This window comes from Bos taurus, chromosome 5 (assembly GCF_002263795.3).
Source record: "Bos taurus isolate L1 Dominette 01449 registration number 42190680 breed Hereford chromosome 5, ARS-UCD2.0, whole genome shotgun sequence".
In the NCBI taxonomy this organism is placed as follows: Eukaryota; Metazoa; Chordata; class Mammalia; order Artiodactyla; family Bovidae; genus Bos; species Bos taurus.
In genome coordinates, this window is record NC_037332.1 from 56,353,416 (window position 1) to 56,375,192 (window position 21,777).

Below are 21,777 nucleotides of genomic sequence, written 5' to 3' on the forward strand. Positions count from 1 at the left end.
TAACTAAAGCCTATCATTCACTCAGATTTCCTTAGTTTTTACCTAATTTTTTTCTATTTTAGGATCCCATCCATGATACCATATTACATTTGGTTTCCATATTTTATTAGGCTCCTCTTGGCTGTTAGTTTCTCAGAGTTGCCCTGTTTGTGATGACTATGAGGAGTATTGATCAGGTATTTTGTAGGTTGCCTCTTTGTTTCTCTGTACCACACATGGCTTGTGGGATCTTATGGGTTCCCCCACCAGGGACTGAACCTACACCTTTGGCAGTGGAAGTGGAGAGTCATAACCACTGGACCACAAGAGAAGTCCCTAGTTTACCTCTTTATCTGAATTTTTAAAGTGGCTTCCCTGGTGGCTCAGATGGTAAAGAATCTGCCTGCAATGCAGGAGACCCAGGTTCCATCTCTGGGTCTGGAAAATCCCCTGGAGAAGGAAATGGCAACCCACTCCAGTATTCTTGCCTGGAGAATTCCATGGACAGAGGAGCCTGGCAGGCTACAGTCCATGGCGTGGCAAAGAGTCCGACCCAACTGAGAGACCTATTAATAAATGTTTATCTTAGTTTTATGAGTTTTGAGGAGGAAAACCACAGAAATACCATTTTCTCCACACACTATCAAGGGTACATAGTAGCAACGAGATGTATTACTGTGGATACTGACCTCTTTAGGTCAGCCAGGGGAGTGTGTGGTGGAAGTGTTTGAGAGGATGACTGTTGCACCAGAGGTGGCCTTGAGTTTTCTTTCTGAGAATGAAATTTCTTCTCTTGCCAGTTTCTTGGCTTCATTTTCACTTTTTTAAAATCCCTGTTTTGAAAGCTTGAACCTTCCCCAGCAGTTACCTCCTTCTCTGAATTTTAAAAAAAATTTTATTATTAAATTTTTTATTCTTCTGCAAGGCTGTTGCTTCACTGTATAAAAATAGCACCAGCAAATGCAGTATATTGCAAAATTAAGATAGTAATATTCTTCATTGGATACTATACAACTAACAAACTTTTCTCCACTGGCAGTTATTTCTAGTGGTAAGATAATTTTGACCCAAATCCAAGGATAGCTGTAAGCAAGTTACAATGTCATATAAGGTTTAAGATAACCATGTTATCCTTGACTTACATAATTTTTGTAATTAGTTTTACCAGAGATAATTTCAGGAATTGGAGCCTAGCCTAAAAATCACAGGATGCTGTGGAAAAGATGCTCAGTGTTTATCTGAAGTCATTAGAAAGTTAAAGGGTATTTTCTTCAGGAAACATTGTTACAAGTAGTTTCTTTTGCTAAAAGTTGCTTTTTAAATATCTACCCACCACTAATTTAAGACAACTATGCTAGATTAAGTTGTTTCAAAGTAGTTTATTTAGGGGTTCCATTTTCACTCCTCAGTATATTTTATGTATTTCTCATATGCTGCTTCACTCATTAGTTCATCTAGTTCTGAAGGGTTACTGAATGTCATCTTGATCAGCCAACCATCTTCATAGCAAGACTTGTTGACAAGTCCTGGATTTTCTGCTAGAGCTTTATTAATTTCAGTTACTTCTCCTGATAGAGGAGAATAGAGTTCACTAGCAGCTTTCACACTTTCCAAAGCACCAAACTCCTCTTGTTTGTTCAACTTTGTCCCAACTTCAGGCAGACTACAGTAAACAACATCTCCCAAAGCTTCCTGTGCAAAATTGCTGATTTCCACTGTTCCAACACCATTTTCTGTTGTTACCCATTCGTGTTTTTCTGTGAATTTCCGCACCGACAGCAGAGCAGGGCGGGTGCGCAGCTCCCGGACGGCACCCGCTCGCAGTGCCCAGGGCCGCGACGAGCAGGGCGCGCTGGGTGCCGACCGCCGCCGGCACGCTCCGCACCGCGGGCAGCGCCATGTTCCCACGGGTGCAGAGGGTCTCCGCGCGGCACCTAGAGCCTCTGAATTTTTTATTAACTCCCTGGACTCCATCATCTCTAGTATTCCTTCCCACCACTATCAGATCAAAGCTATGGTTTTTCCAATAGTCATATAAGGACGTGAGAGTTGGACCATAAAGAAAGCTGAGCATTGAAGGACTGATGGTTTTGAACTGTGGTGTTGGAAAAGATGATTGAGAGTCCCTTGGACTGCAAGGAGATCCAACCAGTCAGTCCTAAAAGAAATCAGTCCTACATATTCACTGGAAGGACTGATGCTGAAGCTGAAGCTCCAATACTTTGGCCACCTGATGATGGGAAAGATTGAAGGCAGGAGATGGTTGGACGGCATCATCGATTCAATGGACATGAGTTTGAGCCAGCTCCAGGAGTTGGTGATGGGAAGCCTGGGGTGTTGCAGTCCATGAGGTCACAAAGAGTCGGACACGATTGAGCGGCTGAACGGAACTACCAGATCCTCTAAAAAATAAAATGCTTCAATTTCGACTAACATTTACTGAACACTTCTTACGTGCTAGGCCCTTTGCTAGGCTTTCACCGTGTGAGTCATTTAATTGGAAGCACCTGGTGCATAGAAAGAACTCATGCTTTGGGGTAAGACCTGGGTTGGAACCACAGCCCAGCCCAAGAAACTGAAATCTTGGGCAGGTTCCTTTTTCTGTCTTAATTTTGGCTTCTTTATAAATGAAGCTATTTATCTTCCAGGATGTTGTGAGGAATAAAAAAGATTCTCTTAATCTTCGCATGGATTTAGCTCCCTGCCACCCCCCCCCCCAAAAAAATCCTACCCTACGACTACATTTTTAAACGTTAATGTTTATTCCTTATAAAACTGTTAACAGAATTTTTTGTATAGCTTCCGTTTTAAATCATTTAAGACTTTGGAAGACAGTCGTTTTAAGTTTCCCACAACGGAAAGATAATGGTGAACAGCAAAGAAAGAAAACAGAAGGAATCTGAGAGAGTTTCGATGGAAATAACAAGTTTGGTCAAGACTGTCTCGCCCATTCTGATTTTCTATTGGTTAAGCTTACCATCAATCGGTCCAGTTGTAAATAAAGTGGAGACGGAAGCATGTTGTTAAGGGGCGGGATCTTCCTGTCGCCATTGCTACGGTGAGAACATGTTTTCTTATAGGCTGAAAGATACCATTTTCCGCCCTCCCGCATCAGTTGCTAAGAGGCGGGACTATAGGGTGCAAAAAGGACTGTGTGCTCGAAGCACCGCCCATCCGATTGGGTGATAGGGGGCGGGCTTTGTAGCGGATAGGCTGCTCGTCCTGCCTGTTCCGGGTTAGTTGCTGGGGAGAGGCACGTGAGGAGGAGGAGGCTTGAGGAGACCATGGCGGGAGGAATGAAAGTGGCGGTATTGCCGGCAGTTGGTGCCGGGCCCTGGAGTTGGGGGGCCGGGGGTTGTGGGGCAGTGCGGCTGCTTCTGGTCCTCTTCGGCTGCTTTGTCTGCGGCTCAGGTACCGCGAGCAGCAGCTGCCAAGGGGGCGGGTGCCGAGGGTTTATGTTTAGAAAGGTGGAGTGTCCCCAGGGCGTGGGCCGTTATTCTGCTGAGGGGCGCGGGCGTGGTGCGGAGAAAGGAGCTACATCCTAGACGAATTGGGCGCCTGCCTTGAGGGGCCAGAGGCCCTGGGGGCGGCTTGCGGGAACTATCCAGAATCGGGAGGAGCCTGGAGCCCTTTTGGCGGAGACATAGAGGCCTGCACTGGGTGAAAAGCGGTCCTGGGGGCTCCGTCTTGCTTCACTGGCTTCCTCGATTTCTTTCTTAAAAGGAAGGTGACCCGAGGACCGAATGGACAGAGAGCACTGCCATTGGAAAGGGAGCATCCTGTTCATTCAGAAAATTAGCAACACCTGAGCATATGCTGTCAGGACTCAGGGAACAATGGCTGAACAGATGATTGTAGTTCACTGAAATGTAATGATCTCTTATCAATAACTTGCGGACTTGTAAGATCCTGGCCCCTACCGGCCTTATGGGACCGATGTGGAGCAGTTAAATTCCAGTTTCCGAAAAGAGAGAAACGTTAGTTAATGTCTAGTAATTTTCTTTTGTAAATTTATTCATCCTCAAGCGAACTTTCTTGATGACTGCTGCTGCTTAGTTGGCTTTGGACTGGGATGAAATTATTTTCCTTTTCCGCTTTATTTCAGAAAACCTAGGGTGTGTTTGTAAAAAAAAAACCTCCTTCGAACCTTGTTAATTGCACGACAGAAAGATAAGTTTGGAAGCTTCCACTGGAGGAAGTTGAGACTCTTGGGGTTAAGGATAACCATATCTTGTAAACACATACGCTTTCTCTCCTCTCCCATCGTTTGCTCCCTCTTTCTTCTTGATTATCCTGAGCTACAGCTTTAAGATTATCTCTCAACCTTAAGGATACACAGAACTAGTTTCAAAGTGCAGCGACCGTCTGAAACTTTTTTTTTTTTTTTAAGGGAGAGGGATATAGGTATCCAAGTAGACACTTTTTCCAGAGTCAGGGCCCAGAGTATCATTTGAAGGACTGCGTATGATCGGAATGACCTTTGACCAGATGTTTAACCGTAGAAGTTTGTGTATTGTGGAGATGAAAGTATTTATTCCAAAATGCTCCTCCTTAGTGCTCAGTTAGTAGTCTCAAGCTTTCTTTAATAAGATGAATGGGGACTTTTTGGCTTGGAGAAGGGTAAACTCAGGGAATACTTGTTTTTCGTGGCCTAGTGGATGATGTAGGTGGTAGCTACAAAAGACAGTCATGTAACAGCTTTCTAAAGTGAGAGGTACCTAAAGAGAAAATGGAGTACTTCAAAAGACAAGAGTTCTTTCTCACTGAAGGTTGTTGAATTCGATTATAAAAATCATTTTAATTTATTTTAGATTAGTTGACAAGAACAATTAAGCATAAAGAAGTAGAAAAAACATTCACTTTATTTTGTCAGAGTCAGTCCGTTAAAGCACTCTTTCTTCTGGTCTGTTTCTATGTGCTTTTAATTTAAAAAATTTTGTTTGAATTTACAATACATTAACTGTCAGCAGTCCAGTTCTCTTCCTTGGAGGCCACCAGTTGTTACCAGAGGTAGTTTTCTTATTTGGTTTTGTAGCATAAGCGTTTTCCTTTGTCATTTAAAAGTCTTCATTAAAGTTATTCTACTTTTATGCTATGGACAAATTTTTTTGTTTTTAAGAATAGATTCTTAAAAATGGCTAAAATATGTTTAAGACCCTTGAAACATCTTGCTAAAATATTCTTCTGAAAATATGTGCCAGTTTATACTACTATCAGCTCTATTTGTTTGTGACCCGTATCCTTGCCAGCACTGGATATTCCAGACTAAAACACCTTTGCTAATTTGGTAGATTGAAAGTGGTATCTTAATTATTTTGAATTTCTTGCATTAATTGTGAAGTAGCATCTTTCAAGTGCTCATTAGTTATTTAATTATCTGTTTAGACTTATATTTTTTAGAGTGTGTGTCCTTTGCTCTTGGTCTGTTTATTGTGATTACTATTTATTGGGGTTTTTGTGTACTTTTAAAATCAATTGATGAACCTTTTTAACATATTAAGGATATATATTTTATAATTATTTATTACAAAACTTTAATGTTTGTCCCTTTTTATCTTTTTTATTTAGATCTTTTTAAATAGAAGAGTTATATTTTTATGTGGTTGCTAGATTTTATTCTTTTTTAAATTTTTATTTGGTTAAACAGAACCATGTGTGATCTTAGTTTCCTGACCAGGGATTGAACCCAGGCTCTGGCAGTTAAAGTGTGGAGTTCTAACCACTGGACCGCCAGGGAGTCCTAGGCATTTTAGTTCCCCAACTAGGGAGCACACCCACACCTTCTTGTATTGGAAGCATGGAGTCTAACCACTGGACTGCCAGGGAAGTTTCTTGATTTTATTCTTTAGATTTATTTCCATTGCTTTTATACTTAAAGAGCCTTCCAGAATTGAGTTTTTATATGTGTATATTTTGTAGTACAATTTAATTATTTTTCATTTTACTTTTTAACCAATGATTAATGTTAGCATTTGGTGTGAGGTGAGTAACTAGATGAATTTTGTCTTCCAGATAACTGTCAATTGTCCCAGCATCCCATTGAATAATCTATTGCTAAGCCCACTAACTTAATGATGCTAGTTTTTAAAGAGAATTTTAAAATGCTTTTAAGTATGAACTGGATTACCTCTTGACATAAATGATTAGAGGCTATTTAAGAATTAGAGGAGGTGGTTTTTCATGACTTTTTTAGGTCTTTTCTGGTCCTCAAATACTATGAATCATTTTCATTACCTTCTACCAGTAAGATGTTAAAAGATCAGTGCTGTTGATTGAAAAGTTGATGAATATAAGTAAATAAGAAGTTTCTAACTTTTGAGTAGCTAGTTCATGGGTAAATACAAGCAAGCAAGTTGTGATCCACTAAATTCCAAGAAGAATTCGATCTTTGGGCTTAAAAGGCATTTTTAAATTTATTTTTTGACTACCTTGTGGCATTGGAGATCTTAGTTCCCTGACCAGAGATCGAGCCCATGTCCCCTGCTGTGGAAGCTTAGAGTCCTAACCACTGGACTGCCAGGGAATTCCTCCCAAAGTGCTGCCTCTTATAAAAATGTTTTATTTCTTTAGGAAAATGACATTGAATTTATGCATTTAGTTTTATCTTTTTATTTATTTTTGGCTGCACTGGGTCTTTGTTGCTGTGAGGGTATCTTTCCTAGTTATGGCAAATGGGGGCTACTCTCTCTAGCTGTAGTGTGGGCTTCTCATTGCGTGGCTGCTCTTGTTGCAGAGCATGGGCTCTAGACACTGGGCTTAGTAGTTATGTCACATGGGCTTAGTTGCTTCTCTTCATGTGGGATCTTCTGGGATCAGGGGTTGAACCCATGTCTTCTGCATTGGCAGGTGGATTCTTTACCATTGAGCCACCAGGGAAGCCCCTGAAGAATTTTAAAATTGTCTTAAAAATACTAATTCCTTTTCCTGGCATTAAGTTTTTCAAATGGCCTATGCTATTGACATATTATTTGTATCTTACTGTTTCCCTGGTGGCTCAGATGGTAAAGAGTTTACCTGCAGTACAGAATACTCTCCCTGGGTTGGGAAGATCCCATGGAGAAGGAACTGGCAACCAGTATTCTTACCTGGAGAATTCCATGGACAGAGGAGCCTGGTGGGCTACAGTCCATGGAGTCACAAAGAGTCTGACACAACTGACCGACTAACACACACACTTTCTTGAAAATGGGTTTAAAGATGAGTTGTGTTACATTACTTGCTGTAGGAGAGGAGTTAATAAAGTTAATAAACTCTTGGGTTTTTAAAAATTTATTTGTAACCACAATAGTTTTAAGTTTCACAAATTTTACTTTCTTACAGTCTCCAGAAGAAAATAAACTTTTGATTCAAATTTATGAGTGGGTGTTCTTTCAGTATATTTGTGGATTTGCTAGTGAAACAAATGTCAGTAGAATTTTGGAAAGGTTTCACTTTGTGAAAAATAGGCTTGGAGGAAATCCAAACTACAATTGAACACTAGTAAGAAGTTTATAGATGGGGTTCAGGATATTCTACCCCAAAATATGGCACCTTGGCATACTGAATATTTGAAGCTGAAGGAGTCTGAGAAAACAACAGAAGCTGAAAAGTCACTCTGACCTTCCCCACTTTGCCATTTTTCCTTGAAATAGGCCATAAAATCCTCATGTGAGAGGTGCCCTCCCTTACCTGAAGGAAAGGAACATCCTTAGCTTTGAAGACAAAGGGATACAAAGAAGAATCCTAATAAGTAGGCCTTGCTCAGTTTCCCCCACTTTACTATAGTTACCTCATACCCAACCCATCTTATTCCTCTTTGATGATGCACTCTTCATCAAACCTAGCATAAGAGTATGTAGGTCTGTTTCTTCGGGTCTTTGTTTCCCTAGAGGCTTTCATGTCACATGTGAAGTGAAAGTCACTCAGTCATGTCCGACTCTTTGCGAACCCATGGACTGTAGAGTCCATGGAACTCTCCAGGCCAGAATACTGGGGTGAGTAGCCTTTCTCTTCTCCAGGGGATCTTCCCAACCCAGGGATTGAACCCAGGTCTCCCGCATTGTAGGCAGATTCTTTACCAGCTACGCCACAAGGGAAGTCGCATAAAACATTAAATAAGTATGTATGCTTTTCTCCTGTTAATATGTCTTTGTCAGTTTAATTTTCAGGCCTGGCCAGGCTCTTAAGAGGGTGAAGGAAAACTTTTCCTTCCCCCTACAAAATCAACTGAATTTTAAAATATTGAGATACAATTCGCATACCATAAAATCCACCCTTTCATTGGTTTTTGGTATGCAGTTGACCCTTGAACAACTCAGATTTGAATTGCATGAGTCCACTTACACATGGATTTTTAGTTTCAGTATATACATATTACACTTCCTGGTCTTTGGTTGGTTGAATCCACAGATGCGGAACTGTGGGTACAGAGGGCTGGTTTTTGACTGAGCAGAGAGGCGGCATCCCTACACATCTGTTGGTCAAGGGTCAGCTGTACTCATAATGAGCAGCCATCACCACTAATTCCAGAATATCTTCATTATTCCAAAATGAGACTGGATACCCCTGAGGAGTCATTCCCCATTCCCTTCTCCTCCCAGCCCCTGGCAACTACTAATCTGCTTTGCTTATTGTGGATATTTACATAAATAGAATCATTTAATATGTGGCCTTTTGTTTGACTGGCTTTCATTCAGCATAATGTTTTAAAGGTTCATGTAGTATATATCAGTACTTTTTTTTGTGGCTGGATAATATTCCATCATATTGATAATACCACTTTTTGCTTATCCATTGATCAGCTGATGAGATTTAGGGTGTTACCACATTTTGGTTATGGATATAGCTGCAGTGAAGTTTTGTGTACAGGTTTCTGTGTGAACATGTTTTCAGTTCTCGGGTGTATACAAAGGAGCGGAATTGCTGTGTCTAATAACTGTTTTTGTTTTTGAGGAACTGCCAAGCTGTTTTCCAGAAAGACAGCATTTTTTATTCCCACCAGCAATGTGTGAGGGTTACAGTTTCTCCACATCCTTGCCAACTGTGGTTATTGTCCTCCTTTTTTCTTTGGTTTAGCCATCCTACTGAGTGTGAAGCGGCATTTTATTGTGATTTTGACTTGCATTTCCATAGTGATTAATGATGTTGAGCCTTTTTTCATTATGCTTATTGGCCATTTGTATATTTTCTTTCAAGAAATGTCTATTCAAATCCTTTATGTAATCTAAAAATTTTTTTTTCTTTTCTTTTTGTTGAGTTATAGTAGTTCTTTATATATTCTGGATACTAGACCCTTATCAGATAAATGACTTACAAATATTTTCTCCCACTTTGTGGGTTGTCTTTTCATTTTCTTGATAGGGGCCTTTGAAACAAAGTTTTTAAATTTTTTGAAGCCATTGTCTAATCCAAGGTCACAAAGATTTACACACTTGTTTTTTTTCCTTCTAAGTATTTTGTAGTTTTTGCTCTTAATGTTTAGGTTTAGGACTGAATTTAACAGTTCAGTTCAGTCGCTCAGTCGTGTCCGACTCTTTGCGACCCCATGAATCGCAGCACGCCAGGCCTGTGTGTCCATCACCAACTCCTGGAGTTTACCCAAACTCATGTCCATCGAATCGGTGATATCATCCAGCCATCTTATCCTCTGTCATCCCCTTCTCCTGCTGCCCCCAATCCCTCCCAGCATCAGGGTCTTTTCCGATGAGTCAACTCTCCAATACTTTGAGGTGGCCAAAGTATTGGAGTTTCAGCTTCAGCATCAGTGCTTCCAATGAACACCCAGGACTGATCTCCTTTAGGATGGACTGCTTGGATTTCCTAAAATTAGTCAGCTTCACTCTAAAATTGTGTCATTGCCTTTGTGCTTGTATAACTTTGGTTTTCTAAGTTTTGGTGGAGGTTTTTGTTTTGGGGTGTTTTGTCAGTTTATTTAGATCTTTCCCCCTTTACACTAAGAACCAAAGTGATAACTACATTTCCACTTAGAGTAGCATTTAATGAGTTGATATATACAATATGGTACAAGGAAGATACTGAAATGTTCTGTGGTAAAAAAGGTAGCTTGTGCAGACTGCTGCTGCTGCTGCTGCTGCTGTGTCGCTTTAGTCGTGTCCGACTCTGTGCGACCCCATAGACAGCAGCCCACCAGGCCTCCCATCCATGGGATTCTCCAGGCAAGAACTCTGGTGTGGGTTGCCATTTCCTTCTCCAGTGCATGAAAGTGAAAAGTGAAAGGGAAGTTGCTCAGTCGTGTCCGACTTTAGCGACCCCATGGACTGCAGCCTACCAGGCTCCTCTGTCCATGGGATTTTCTAGGCAAAAGTACTGGAGTGGGGTGCCATTTCCTTCTCCGTGTGCAGACTGAGGTGGGAAGATTCTGAGAGTGGTCACCTGTTAACCTTAACTTACCTGAGTTTGAATATAAACTCCTGAGGGTACCTCTTCTGTTTTGGTAAAATCTAAGGGACTGCATATGTTAATTGGTTGCTTTTAAAACTTGAAACAAAAACAGCTAGGAAAAAGAAACTTAGCAGTCTTTTAGTATCTGTTTAAAGTACTTCAAATACAAAAGATGTTGCTAATTTTGTTCATCCTACTCAGGAAAGGAATAGAGGAAATCACTGGATGGGTTACGTTAGCTATGCCTTTATAAGGAAAACAGGACCTGGTATGAATCTCACTTAAGCAATTTATTAGCTCTGTGGCTTTGGACTAAGTACTTAATTGTTCCTAAATATCAGTTTCCTCATTTATAAAAATGAATATTATGAGAGTGCCTACCTGATAGCATTGTTGGGAGGGTTAAATGAAACACATATTGTCTGTCTTAATACACACATAATAGTGGATTTTATTACTACTCATCCTGGATTAGTGACTATTTATAATATTTTTTAAAATTACATTTGACAAAAACAAGACTCTGCCTTACTCCTTCTCCCATCTTAGTTTTCTTCTTTGTGTCAGTCTCTGATATTTTAACCCAGCTTTTAGAAAGTAGTCAGTTTAATTTTTTTAAACTTTAGAAAGTTTAAAAACTTTTAGAAAGTAGTCAGTTTAATTCTATTCATGAAATGAGTTATGGTTATTAGTTTGTTTTGTTATATTTAATTGTTATTTTCTTTAATTGTTATTTTTTTTCTTTGCATAAAGCCGGAATTGATTTAAACGTGGTCACGCTTCGGGAATCCGAAATTCTTTTTATGAATACCAGTCGACAATCCTGTTACAAAAATGTGCTTATCCCAAAGTGGCATGATATATGGACACGGATACAGGTAATGATTTCGAGGCTCTGGGGAGTGGCAGATTTTGTGAATATTTGATTAGTGAGTACTTTGACACTTAATTCACTTTTCACAATTAAAATATATATATATATAAAAATATATAAAATTAACAACCTTGATAAGATTGCAGTTATTCTTAATCTCATCAGTGTTCTCATCAGTAAAGCGTTTATCCCTACTTTGTGTTCCTCTCTCTGTTCCTTTAAGTGGCCCACAATACTTGACCCTGAGGTAAACTTCCTTCCTCCTTTTCCCCAAGAGACTATTTTCTTCTCTTCCCGGGCTCCTTTTACACACACACACCCCTCTTTCTTTTTAAAGGCCTCATGCCTTCTTTGGGATGGAAACTGTTGCATGCGTGTCAGGATGTACACTCTGCCTTGCTACTCCTATTGTGTTTTGATTCTGCACAAGATGTTGCATAAATGCCCTGAACTGGTTTCCCCTTGATAGAATGACTTTGGTCTCTTTTATTTCATAACACTGTTGAGCCACCTGGCAAGCAAGAGCGTCTGGCTGTACTGATTAAACAAAATGAGTCCTTTGGAAATGTTTCTGCTGCTATAAGCATAGTCACTGATCAGAGCATTTGTTCACATCAAAAAACACAAGGGTGGGCTTTTTCAAAAAATTCTCTTTTTTCATTGTCTGATATAAAGATCATATTCCATCTGGGGCACATTATAACCAACATTTACCCATAGTCCGTAATTTGTGACAAAGGGTTGAACTCAGCCTGTCATTATGGGAAACATTTTTGGTGCTGTTTACGCCTGGCAGTTTTCTTTATATTCTGGACCCTTGCTTTGTATGATCTTTCATAAATAGCTGTATTGGTAACTCTTTCAACTTAGAAGTCTTTTTTTTTTTTTACCCCTATGAGAAGTCTTTTTTTTTTTTTACCCCTATGCTCTAGCCTAATAGATTCAGATCATGTTAACAATAAGACATTCTAACAGTTGCCTCTGAGCCATGTGCAGTGCTATTTGCCTAATTATCTTTTAGCTGCTTTTATCTCCATATTTCTCATAAGCCTGTGAAAAGCCAGTGCCATTAGTGATTTAGCTATTTATTCTAAAGGGTTTTGTTTTTTTTTGTTTTTTTTTTTTTGTATTTGGAAAAAGTTTAAATTCCTACTTCCTTCTTTCTCATCCTGATTTTGCTCATGTTACAGATCCGGGTAAATAGTTCCAAACTGGTACGAGTCACCCAGGTGGAGAATGAAGATAAACTGAAGGAGCTAGAGCAGTTTAGTATCTGGAACTTTTTTTCCTCCTTTTTAAAAGAGAAATTGAATGACACCTATATTAATGTGGGTCTATACAGCACAAAAACCTGCCTCAAAGTTGAGATTTTAGAGGAAGATACCAAGTACAGTGTCATTGTGACTCGGAGTAAGTTTTACCTCTGTTTTTCTGATGGATTCTATGGTGAGAAGAGACTGAGCTTTGGAGGGTATAATTAGTGAGAGAAGTCAGTCCAAGACAGCTCCATTTTGGTTCTGATTATAACCTGAATATACCACTGCTCCGAACATTGCAGAGAGACTCCACCCCTCATAAAAGCCTTTAGGCCTAGATTTGAGACTTCACCATGTCTTTCATTCTGAGTACTTCCTTACTTGGATTGTGAAGGCTTGAATTCCTAATACTTCCAGTGGCTCTGAGCTGATATACCTAGAATTCTTCAGAGTTGGATAGATGTATTCCTGTCTTTTGGGCTCTTTAACTGTAGGCCTGTATATTTCAGCCTACATTTAAAGACATGAATGGTTAAATCAAACTGAAAATAAAATAGACCTGAATACCTCACAAACAAAAGAATATATGTGGAACCATAAATATGAAGATCACTGCAGTTTCAGGCTTATTCAGTATAACTGGGAGTTTTCCCTTCTCTGGATGTGTCTGAGAAAGTTTCACAGAAGAGGCAGATCATTATCCTGTTGAATTCTCTGACTTTTGGTCTTTTCTTGGTAACTGCTCTCCCAGGAGAATAATGTTGTGAGCAGTAGAAGTGTTCCTGGGTTTTGCTACAAAATTTGTTGTGCGCTTTTAACTGTCCTAGAGTTCCATAGTTCTTTCGTTGAACAGGATCAGCCTCTTTTTTTGGTGTTCCCTTTGCATTTACTGATCCCTCTTACTCCTGTCTGTGGACCTCCCCTAGACTCAGCTCTTGAATGGGAAAGCTGTGGGAGTGACTGGTACACCAGTAAGGGACTTGTGCTTGGGCTCCCTGGTCCTGGGCAATCAGATTGAGTGTAGGCTTTTCCAACACAGTGCTCAGATATCGTCAAAAGAAGTAGGTGGTGGTGGTGGTCAAGAAAAGCAGCCCCTTAGAGAACAACAGAGGACCCTGACCCAGAGTTCTGGGCTAATCCGAGCCTGTGTGACTTAAGGCTTGAAAACCAGGGTGGTGGAGACCCCTTGTGGGCAGTTGCATGAAGTGCTGATGGTACTATGGCTCCAACCAAAGCAGAGCTTAGCTTCCTTTAGCCTTAGTGTAGGTAGCCAAAACAAAATAAACTCTTCAGGGAAGTATAGACAGAGACCTAATTATACTTTCTTTTTGGAAGGGTGCCAGGCTTTGTGTGGAATGCTGTTAAAATGCTGTTTAGGTGGGCTGTTTGCATTTATTAGCTGACCAGTGATGCCAACATTGCCTTTTATTCTGTAATGCTTTAAATTGTTCGGTTCCCTTGTTAAGCATAAATATTTTATTTATTTCAGGATTTGACCCCAAACTCTTCCTCATTTTCCTCCTTGGACTTACGCTGTTTTTTTGTGGAGACTTGCTGAGCAGGTAGGTTCTAAGGCTAGAGGGCGGAAGGAGGATGCTCAGACCTACCCGCTTGACTTCTATCATGAAGTCTTAAAGTGCTGCCATTCCCTTTATGGATGGACTAAGTCATTATCTGCTTCAATCATTACAAAATACTTTAATGTGTGTTATTATTTTTATTTTTTCTTGTATTAATAAGATTGGCAATAATGAAATTCCCCTATTAGGTTACCCATAATATGATGGGATTTAGCCAATATATCACCATCCTTCTACCATTAGCCATATTTAGCCCTCATTTTTACAGGGTTGTGTTTTACATTTTACAGGATGAGTTTCATGCTGTTCAGAGGTAAAGAAGCAAGGATCAATCACTTAACTCATTTCCTGCCTGTAGAAACCCACTAGCTAAGATAGGTGAAACAGGCATGTACAAATACAAAGGAAACACATAGTCTCCCTGATAGCTCAGATGGTAAAGAAGCTGCCTGTAATGCAGGAGACTGGGTTCAATTCCTGGGTCGGGAAGATCCCCTGAAGGAGGGCATGGCAACCCACTCCAGTATTCTTACTTGGAGAATTCCATGGACAGAGGAGCCTGGCCGGCTACAGTTCATGGAGTTGTAAAGAGTCGGATATGACTAGTGACTAACCCCCATGTGCACAGATAACAAACATTCAGCAGAGATAGAATCAACATTAACTTTGTATACAAGGAGAATATTTGTGAAGTAGTGAATGAAAGCTTAACCAATTGAAGTTCAGCTGGAGTGAGGTTGTTGGAAGTTGTTCCTTATTTTGGGGATCCTGAGAGAAATTCAAAATGAAGGAGGAATATTTGGTAGAAAGAGCCTAGACTAAGAGTAGGAGCTCTCTGTTCTATGCCCTTTGGGGTAAGCAATTCAGTTCTTGTTATTAGTTTCTACTTGGCAGTCCTCTTATCCCTTTCTTCTCCCCAGAGAAGCTGTGCAGTTCCCAGAAGAAAGATTCTCATTAAAAATTGGGTGGGGAGCAGTTCTGGGGATGGGAGCTGGAGACTAAGCAGAGGTTTATTGTTGGGGTGTATTTGAGGGGCTGACATTGGTACTAATCCTTATAATTTGGCAGCAACTACACTGTACTGGTCTCTTTAGTTTTCTGACCTCAAATGTTGAGCAAATACCTGTTCTCATCTTGTACCTTTTTCCTACCTTTTGGCTGGGATTGTGGTCTGGTTTGAACAGTGTCATGTGTGAAGAATACAAATGTAGTAATGAAATGAATTTTCTCTCTGCAGAAGTCAAATCTTCTACTATTCTACTGGGATGAGTGTGGGAATTGTGGCCTCTTTACTAATCATCATTTTTATAGTATCCAAGTTTATGCCCAAGGTAAGTGGCAGAATCCTCGCATGCAATCAGGATGAGCTTGGGTAGATGAAGGATTGTTTTCTTGGATAATCTTACAGCACTGAAAATTTGCATTGATGGCTGATAAATCAATGTCCTACTTTTTCCTTGTTTCAGAAAGATACTTTCCATGATGAAACTTGGAGCCTGATGGCATACAATCTCTCCCTTTTTATTTGAAATCCTGTGTAGAGTGTGTGTGTGTGGGGTGGTTAAAGTGTTTTTCCTGTTTATTAATTATATACATTATATAGCCAGGCTTTTAAGTTATTTAGCATCTCATTTTCCCAGTGTTCTTTGCACACTGTATAATTTTAAGTGTAAAGTACATATTTTTAAGAGAGATGTTTTGTGCATTTTTAGTAGGTTGAATTTTTTTTTTAAATTGCAGTTCCATTTTGCTTCTTGTATGTAGGGAAAGCCTGTTGTAACTTTTTGCTTTCACTTCTACTCTGTTTTAGAAAAGTCCCATTTACATCATCCTGGTAGGAGGCTGGTCCTTTTCTCTGTACCTCATTCAACTAGTTTTTAAAAATTTACAAGAGATCTGGAGGTGTTACTGGCAGTATCTTTTAAGTAAGTGTTATTGGTTTTGCTTTCCTTTTTATATGTTTATAGGCTGTTTTAGTTAATTTGATCATGAAAAGATATTGCCTGCTTATGGAGTTTAATAGTCTATGCCATTTTATTAACTTGTAAAAATCATAGTTTTTATTTCTAACTCTACAGTTGTCACCTTTTCTTAAATTAAGATGATGCTGCTAGGGAGAAGACTAATTTGTTGGGGTTTATAGGTACATCTCTCTTTATGCATAGACATCTTTCTGAAAAGCTGTAAATTGACTTTTGAATATAATCGTATTTTAAATTCACTTGAGGACCTTAAGAAGTAAAGGACTCTATAGTGAACACTATCTGTAAAACAAGAAAAGAATCCTTTGGTTGTAAAGATAGTAACTCTTAATCTATCCTTTGAGAAGGAATTAATTTGGATTTTCATATATTAGGTTTTTGAAACAGACTATTTTAGAGTTGTTCAACATGTAGCTTTAATTCCCCGTTTGAGAATTAAATAAGTTTGAGACAACAGAAATGATAGAAACTTAAAAGAGATGAATATATATGAATAATGAAGGAAGTATGAATAATTGAATAAAGATCTTATCCATTTTCCTGGTTCAGTAGGTGCTATATAGTGAATTTACTGCTGCTCCCCAGATGGGATATTTTTACCAATTGTAGATGAAAAAAGAATGTCTTCTGATAACTCTCCTCATAGGCTATGTGCTCGCAGTTGGATTCATGAGTTTTGCAGTCTGTTACAAGTATGGGCCTTTGGAGAATGAACGAAGTATCAACCTGCTGACCTGGACCTTGCAGCTGCTGGGCCTGTGTTTCATGTATTCCAGTATCCAGATACCACACATTGCCCTTGCCATTGTCGTCATTGCACTGTGTACTAAGAACCTGGACTACCCTATTCACTGGCTGTACATCACCTACAGGTGACTGAAAGGCAATGTAACTTTGTACTGAAGCACGCAATGTGGGATGCAGTTGCAGCAAAAGGAAACAGGTTTTGACCTGGGAGCCTCTTTGTTAATGTCAGTTTATTGTATTATGTTTCACTTGTGTTTCTTTCAAGTCTTTCTTTTTAGATTCTCTGTAAACATTTTAAAGAACTTATAAATTCTAATCATTTTATATAAAATAAAAACATCTAGTAAAGTGTCATGTGTTCCTGTTACCACTAGGTGGTGCAAAGTATATTACTTTCATGCCACATGCCTCAGTCACCTGGTTTCGGATTATGTCACACTGCCTTTCAGATTGTTTTGGGAGTCCTAGTCTTAGTTTAAGGTGTAATTCAAGCATGTGGTCACTTTTGCCTGGTGACTATGGAATGGTCATAGGTTCTGAGGTTTTTCTTTCTAGTACAGATAGTCAAAGTAATACCTTCAGTTCATGGGGAGATCCAGGTTAATGCACCACAATCTTATGCCATCATTTTCTTGTAGTTTTCCATTTATTGGGAGATAAATATTTTGTCTATCACTTATAATGTGAATTTATTCACATTAGTGAATAATATTGACTACTCTGACTTGTCAATGGTCTAATGTGTCAGGCGTCCATTATAACTAAGGATATCTGTGGAATAAAGGTGGGAGTGATGACTCTTAATGATTTAGGCTCTCTGCTATATGCTTGACCCACTGAAGGGAGTTAAGAGATAACGATGGACGAAGATTACTGATTAATCATTCATGATGTTATTTTCGTGAGCACAGAAAGATGTGTAAGGCAACAGAAAAGACTGTCCCCCCCCGTCTTCTGACAGAAGAAGAATACCGGCTACAAGGAGAGGTGGAGACCCGAAAGGCTTTAGAGCAGCTTAGAGAATACTGCAACAGTCCAGACTGCTCAGCTTGGAAGACTGTTTCTCGAATTCAGTCTCCAAAGAGGTAAACAAACTCTTGGCCAGAAGTACCAGGCATCTGTCAGGGTAATCATGACCCTAGAGTTTTAATAGAGACTATATTTCTATAATCATTTTGTATTTGTGGCTTTGTTTTCTTGTTCTTCTAGGAGTAGTCAAGGGAAGGTTACATATATCATATGTTTAGCCGTAGCCATTTTCTGATTCCTCAAGGAACTATTTACTCTAACTTTGATTGTAGCATTGAAATGAGAAGATTCTAGTACAATATTAAGTTTCTCCTCTTACAGTTTTGTGTTGCTCTCTGAATGTTTAATATATTTTTTGAGGTGAGAGGGATCCTTTTATTTGGAAGCAGTCATACCAATGAATATATGAAACTTCAGTTTGGAATCTTGATGGCATAAAGTTTATAGGGCCATAAACACAAATAAATGTGCAATGCTCCTTAATCTTATCAAGGATTACAGATAACTGAAGGAACTTTAGCACTTCCATAACTAAAAAGGGTAAGCAGACTTCCATAACTTGAAAGTGCTTGTTAAGCAGAATGGTGTTGTAGGGAATATCCGCCTACGACCCTAGTTTTCCTCCTCTTCTCATTTCTTGCTTTGGTCTACTTACCTGCCAGAGGAAGGATAAGGCTGGGAGCTAGGCTCAGTATCATTTGAGCTGAGAGCACATCAAGATTTCAATTTGTTCTTATTTTGAAAGAAAACAGGGTGGAAGGCAGCTTCTAATGAGTAAATGAGTATTATCTTCTCTTTTCCAGGTTTGCTGACTTCGTGGAAGGTTCTTTCCACCTCACACCCAATGAGGTTTCTGTTCATGAGCAGGAGTACGGCTTAGGGAGCATTATTGCCCAGGACGAACTCTCTGAAGAAACATCCTCTGAGGAGGAGGACTCAGATTCTCGGTACCCCCTTGTCGTACAACAGAACAGCTTCCTGACTTAGGTGGATTGACTTCGTACCTCAGTGGTCCAGGTTGCGTGTGTTTGGTGTGCAATTGCTTCTCAAATCTTTGAAGCCGGGTGGGATAACTGCAGAAATTCTTCCACTGAAATTAGAGGCCTGAGTAGACCTCCCTCTGGAAATGGTCTCTGTGGGGTCCCGAGGAAGCAGAGTGGATAACGTAGTGGCTGCTTCCCAGTACATCCTGTTGGTTCAGTTCTCAGCCCGCTTTTATATTTCCGAAGAAACTAGATTGCCACAGCTAGCCCAGGGCATTCCAGTTCCTCTTTGAAGTTGGTTCAATTGTGGCATTTCAGACTCGGAAGTGATAACTGTTACATGTGAATTAATGCTTTCAGACTATGGCAGCATCTTCAGAGACAAATCCACAAATCTGAGCCTCTCTTCTGCTTTCATTTCGTAACTTTAGCATAATCCTTGTTTTAACTGTTCTAAGAGGAAAATGGATTATTATTTGCCTGTCTTGTTTTTTTAAATTAACACATTAAAAAAAAAGTGAAAGTTATGTTCCATTACTAGCAAGTGCTCCAGAGCGACAGGCCTCCCACACATTTATTAATATGGGTTGTCCATTAAAGCCCCAGTAACTCTTGTGCTGAACTTTGAATTAATTCTCACACCGATGATATTCAAAGTCCTGCTTACTTTAGGAACATGCCTGCAGGCCCTTCTGTAGATGAGGTCTGTTGGGGTTTTTATTATATTGCACTGGCCAAAAAGTTCGGGATTTTCTGTAAGCTCCTTACGGAAACAAATTTTTTGGCCAACCCAGTATTTAACTTCCAATTCCAAATAGGCTTTTAGGCATCCCTTCCAATTCCTCTTTGTCCCCTTTGCCCTTTCAAGAAGGGTCTATTCTCTCATCTCTGATTATGTACACTTCAGATTGTTTTATTTCTTATATTTTCTTCTCTTTGATTTATATCATTATTCCCACTAATTAGGAGAAGTGATCTTATTTAGGGAATTTAAATGCTTTTTACTGGTTCTCTTATTTTTCCTGTCCACTGGTCACACATCTTTGAATTGTTGTGGGATCAAGAAATTATCTCCTTTTCCTTCCCCTTCCTTTGTCTACCCATTCGATTAATACCTATTCTTAATAGTCTTTGCTTGCCACCTGTCCCTCTCCCTGCAGGAAGCCTGGCTCATTTGTGAGCCCTGAAACTATCTGTGAAGGCTCTTGATACAACATACATGTTGTAGCTGTGTGGCTGCCACAATTCGCATTGCCAGGAGACAGACTTCCAGATCATCCTTGTGCTCTGGGTGCTTGCGCAGCCATCAGGATCAGGTGTGCTTTCCTATGAACTTCTTGTACTTATTTGCAATTCCATTTCTGACCAGAGGTTCCTGCTGCCTTTTATTACAGTGGCATTGGTTTCACATTCTTTTGCCACTGGAAAGTACCCTTATAAACCAGCAATGCTATTTATGAGGGAGCAAATTCCCAAGTCTCTTGTCATTCACTTGGTTCTGTCTTTGTGATCTTCACCCTTGCACCTTGGAAAAAGCTGTAAAAAGCCAGGAAGATAGACACTGATGGCAGGAGCATAGTATTGAACTGACTGACTTACCATGTCGTGGAGAAGACAGATGATTTTTGTTAAAAATCTGCAATGAATGACTCCTTCAGACCACCCATTTAACAGATAATTTTGAAAGGCTCTGGGCTCCATTACTGACTTCCAGAATGTCAGCTCTGAGACTCCGCTCCAGGTGGCCAGTTGATTTTTTTCTGACAGTGTTTCCCACAGCTTTAAACTGTCCTAAAGTTACAACTACCTCAGTTGGCAAATAGGCTTATAGAAGAAAGTGGAAAATACAGTATTTGGACAGATGATGTGGGTTAAAATGCTTTATATTAGGAAACCTTTCTATCTTTGTAGTTATGTACATGGTAGCATTATATCCCTCTGCAGAAAACTATTAAGGCTTCTGAATTTTACTTTTTTTTTTTTGCCTCATTTATAGAAATTGAAACTTTGCATATTTAAGCATAAGCTGATTTGAAAAAATAATGCAGCTGTACAAGTGGTCTCAGTGTTCCCTTGAGACTTCAGTACCTTCGCCACATGGCCACTTAGGGATATGGTCACTTGCTTCTAGGCTAATACTTCCTGCCACCTGTCTTTATTTCAGTGAGAAAGCACTGTGAAGTAGAGAAAGATTCTCATCTTTTTCTGTTTAGTAAACTCCTTGTGATATACCACTTCCATCTCAAGACGAGTTTTTCTCACTGTGTTTGAATTTGGGGTGAGTGAAATCAAACTCGGTTTATTACTCCCTGTCTGGTAGTTGGAGAACTGAGCTGTAGGCAGTGCCAATGACAACAGGCCTCGTTGTCGTGAGAGCTCCTCTCAGCGAAGGACGGTGCGGCTGGTGTGCCGTGTGCCCTTGCCCTGCCCTCCTGTGCAGCTCTTCCCCAGATGCCTCTGAGCCTCTGTGTGCCCGGAGATTGCTTGATTCGGTCCACCTTTAGGAGCTGCTCTTGTCTCCTGCTTGGCCACTTAGTCTGCTGGCTCAGTCAGTACTGGAGGCCCTCATTTAATTTTCTCTGGCAGTTACATTGCAGCTTCAGCATAGTCTTGTCTCTCAGACCGATCTCATCAGGAAGGATTGAAGGGATAACTGGAGTGAGCTGGACGTCAGAGCCCTCGTCTGCCGCCACGTCAGCGTCTTGCTCCACAAATATCAAGCTGCAAATTGGCCCTTGGAGTCAGGGTCTCATCAGCATCAGAAATCTATGGCCTCTAATGGATCTGATCAAGTTATATAGAGCATGCCTCCCATTAATGGGAGTACAAGTCAACTGGCTTAAAACACTTTCCCTTCACTTTTCCAGTCAGATTGCTTTCATGAGACCAATGGAACCAATGACTGAAAATATGGAAAATTTAGCACTTTTGATATCTTCTAATAAGAAATACTATCAGCCACTTCAT

At 39.9% G+C, this 21,777-nt stretch overlaps 1 protein-coding gene and 1 pseudogene across 1 annotated transcript; one reads left to right on the forward strand and one right to left on the reverse strand.

Moving 5' to 3' along the window:
- On the reverse strand, positions 872–1,917 carry LOC100336976 (glycine cleavage system protein H pseudogene; annotated as a pseudogene).
- Positions 3,255–21,044, forward strand: NEMP1 (nuclear envelope integral membrane protein 1). The gene is given in 9 exon segments (NM_001102161.1): positions 3,255–3,390; positions 11,113–11,237; positions 12,424–12,643; positions 13,979–14,051; positions 15,307–15,400; positions 15,880–15,994; positions 16,698–16,923; positions 17,710–17,883; positions 18,631–21,044. Coding segments are annotated over 9 exon segments (1,338 nt in total). The 5' UTR covers positions 3,255–3,263; the 3' UTR covers positions 18,815–21,044.
- Positions 21,045–21,777: the final 733 nt, after the last annotated feature.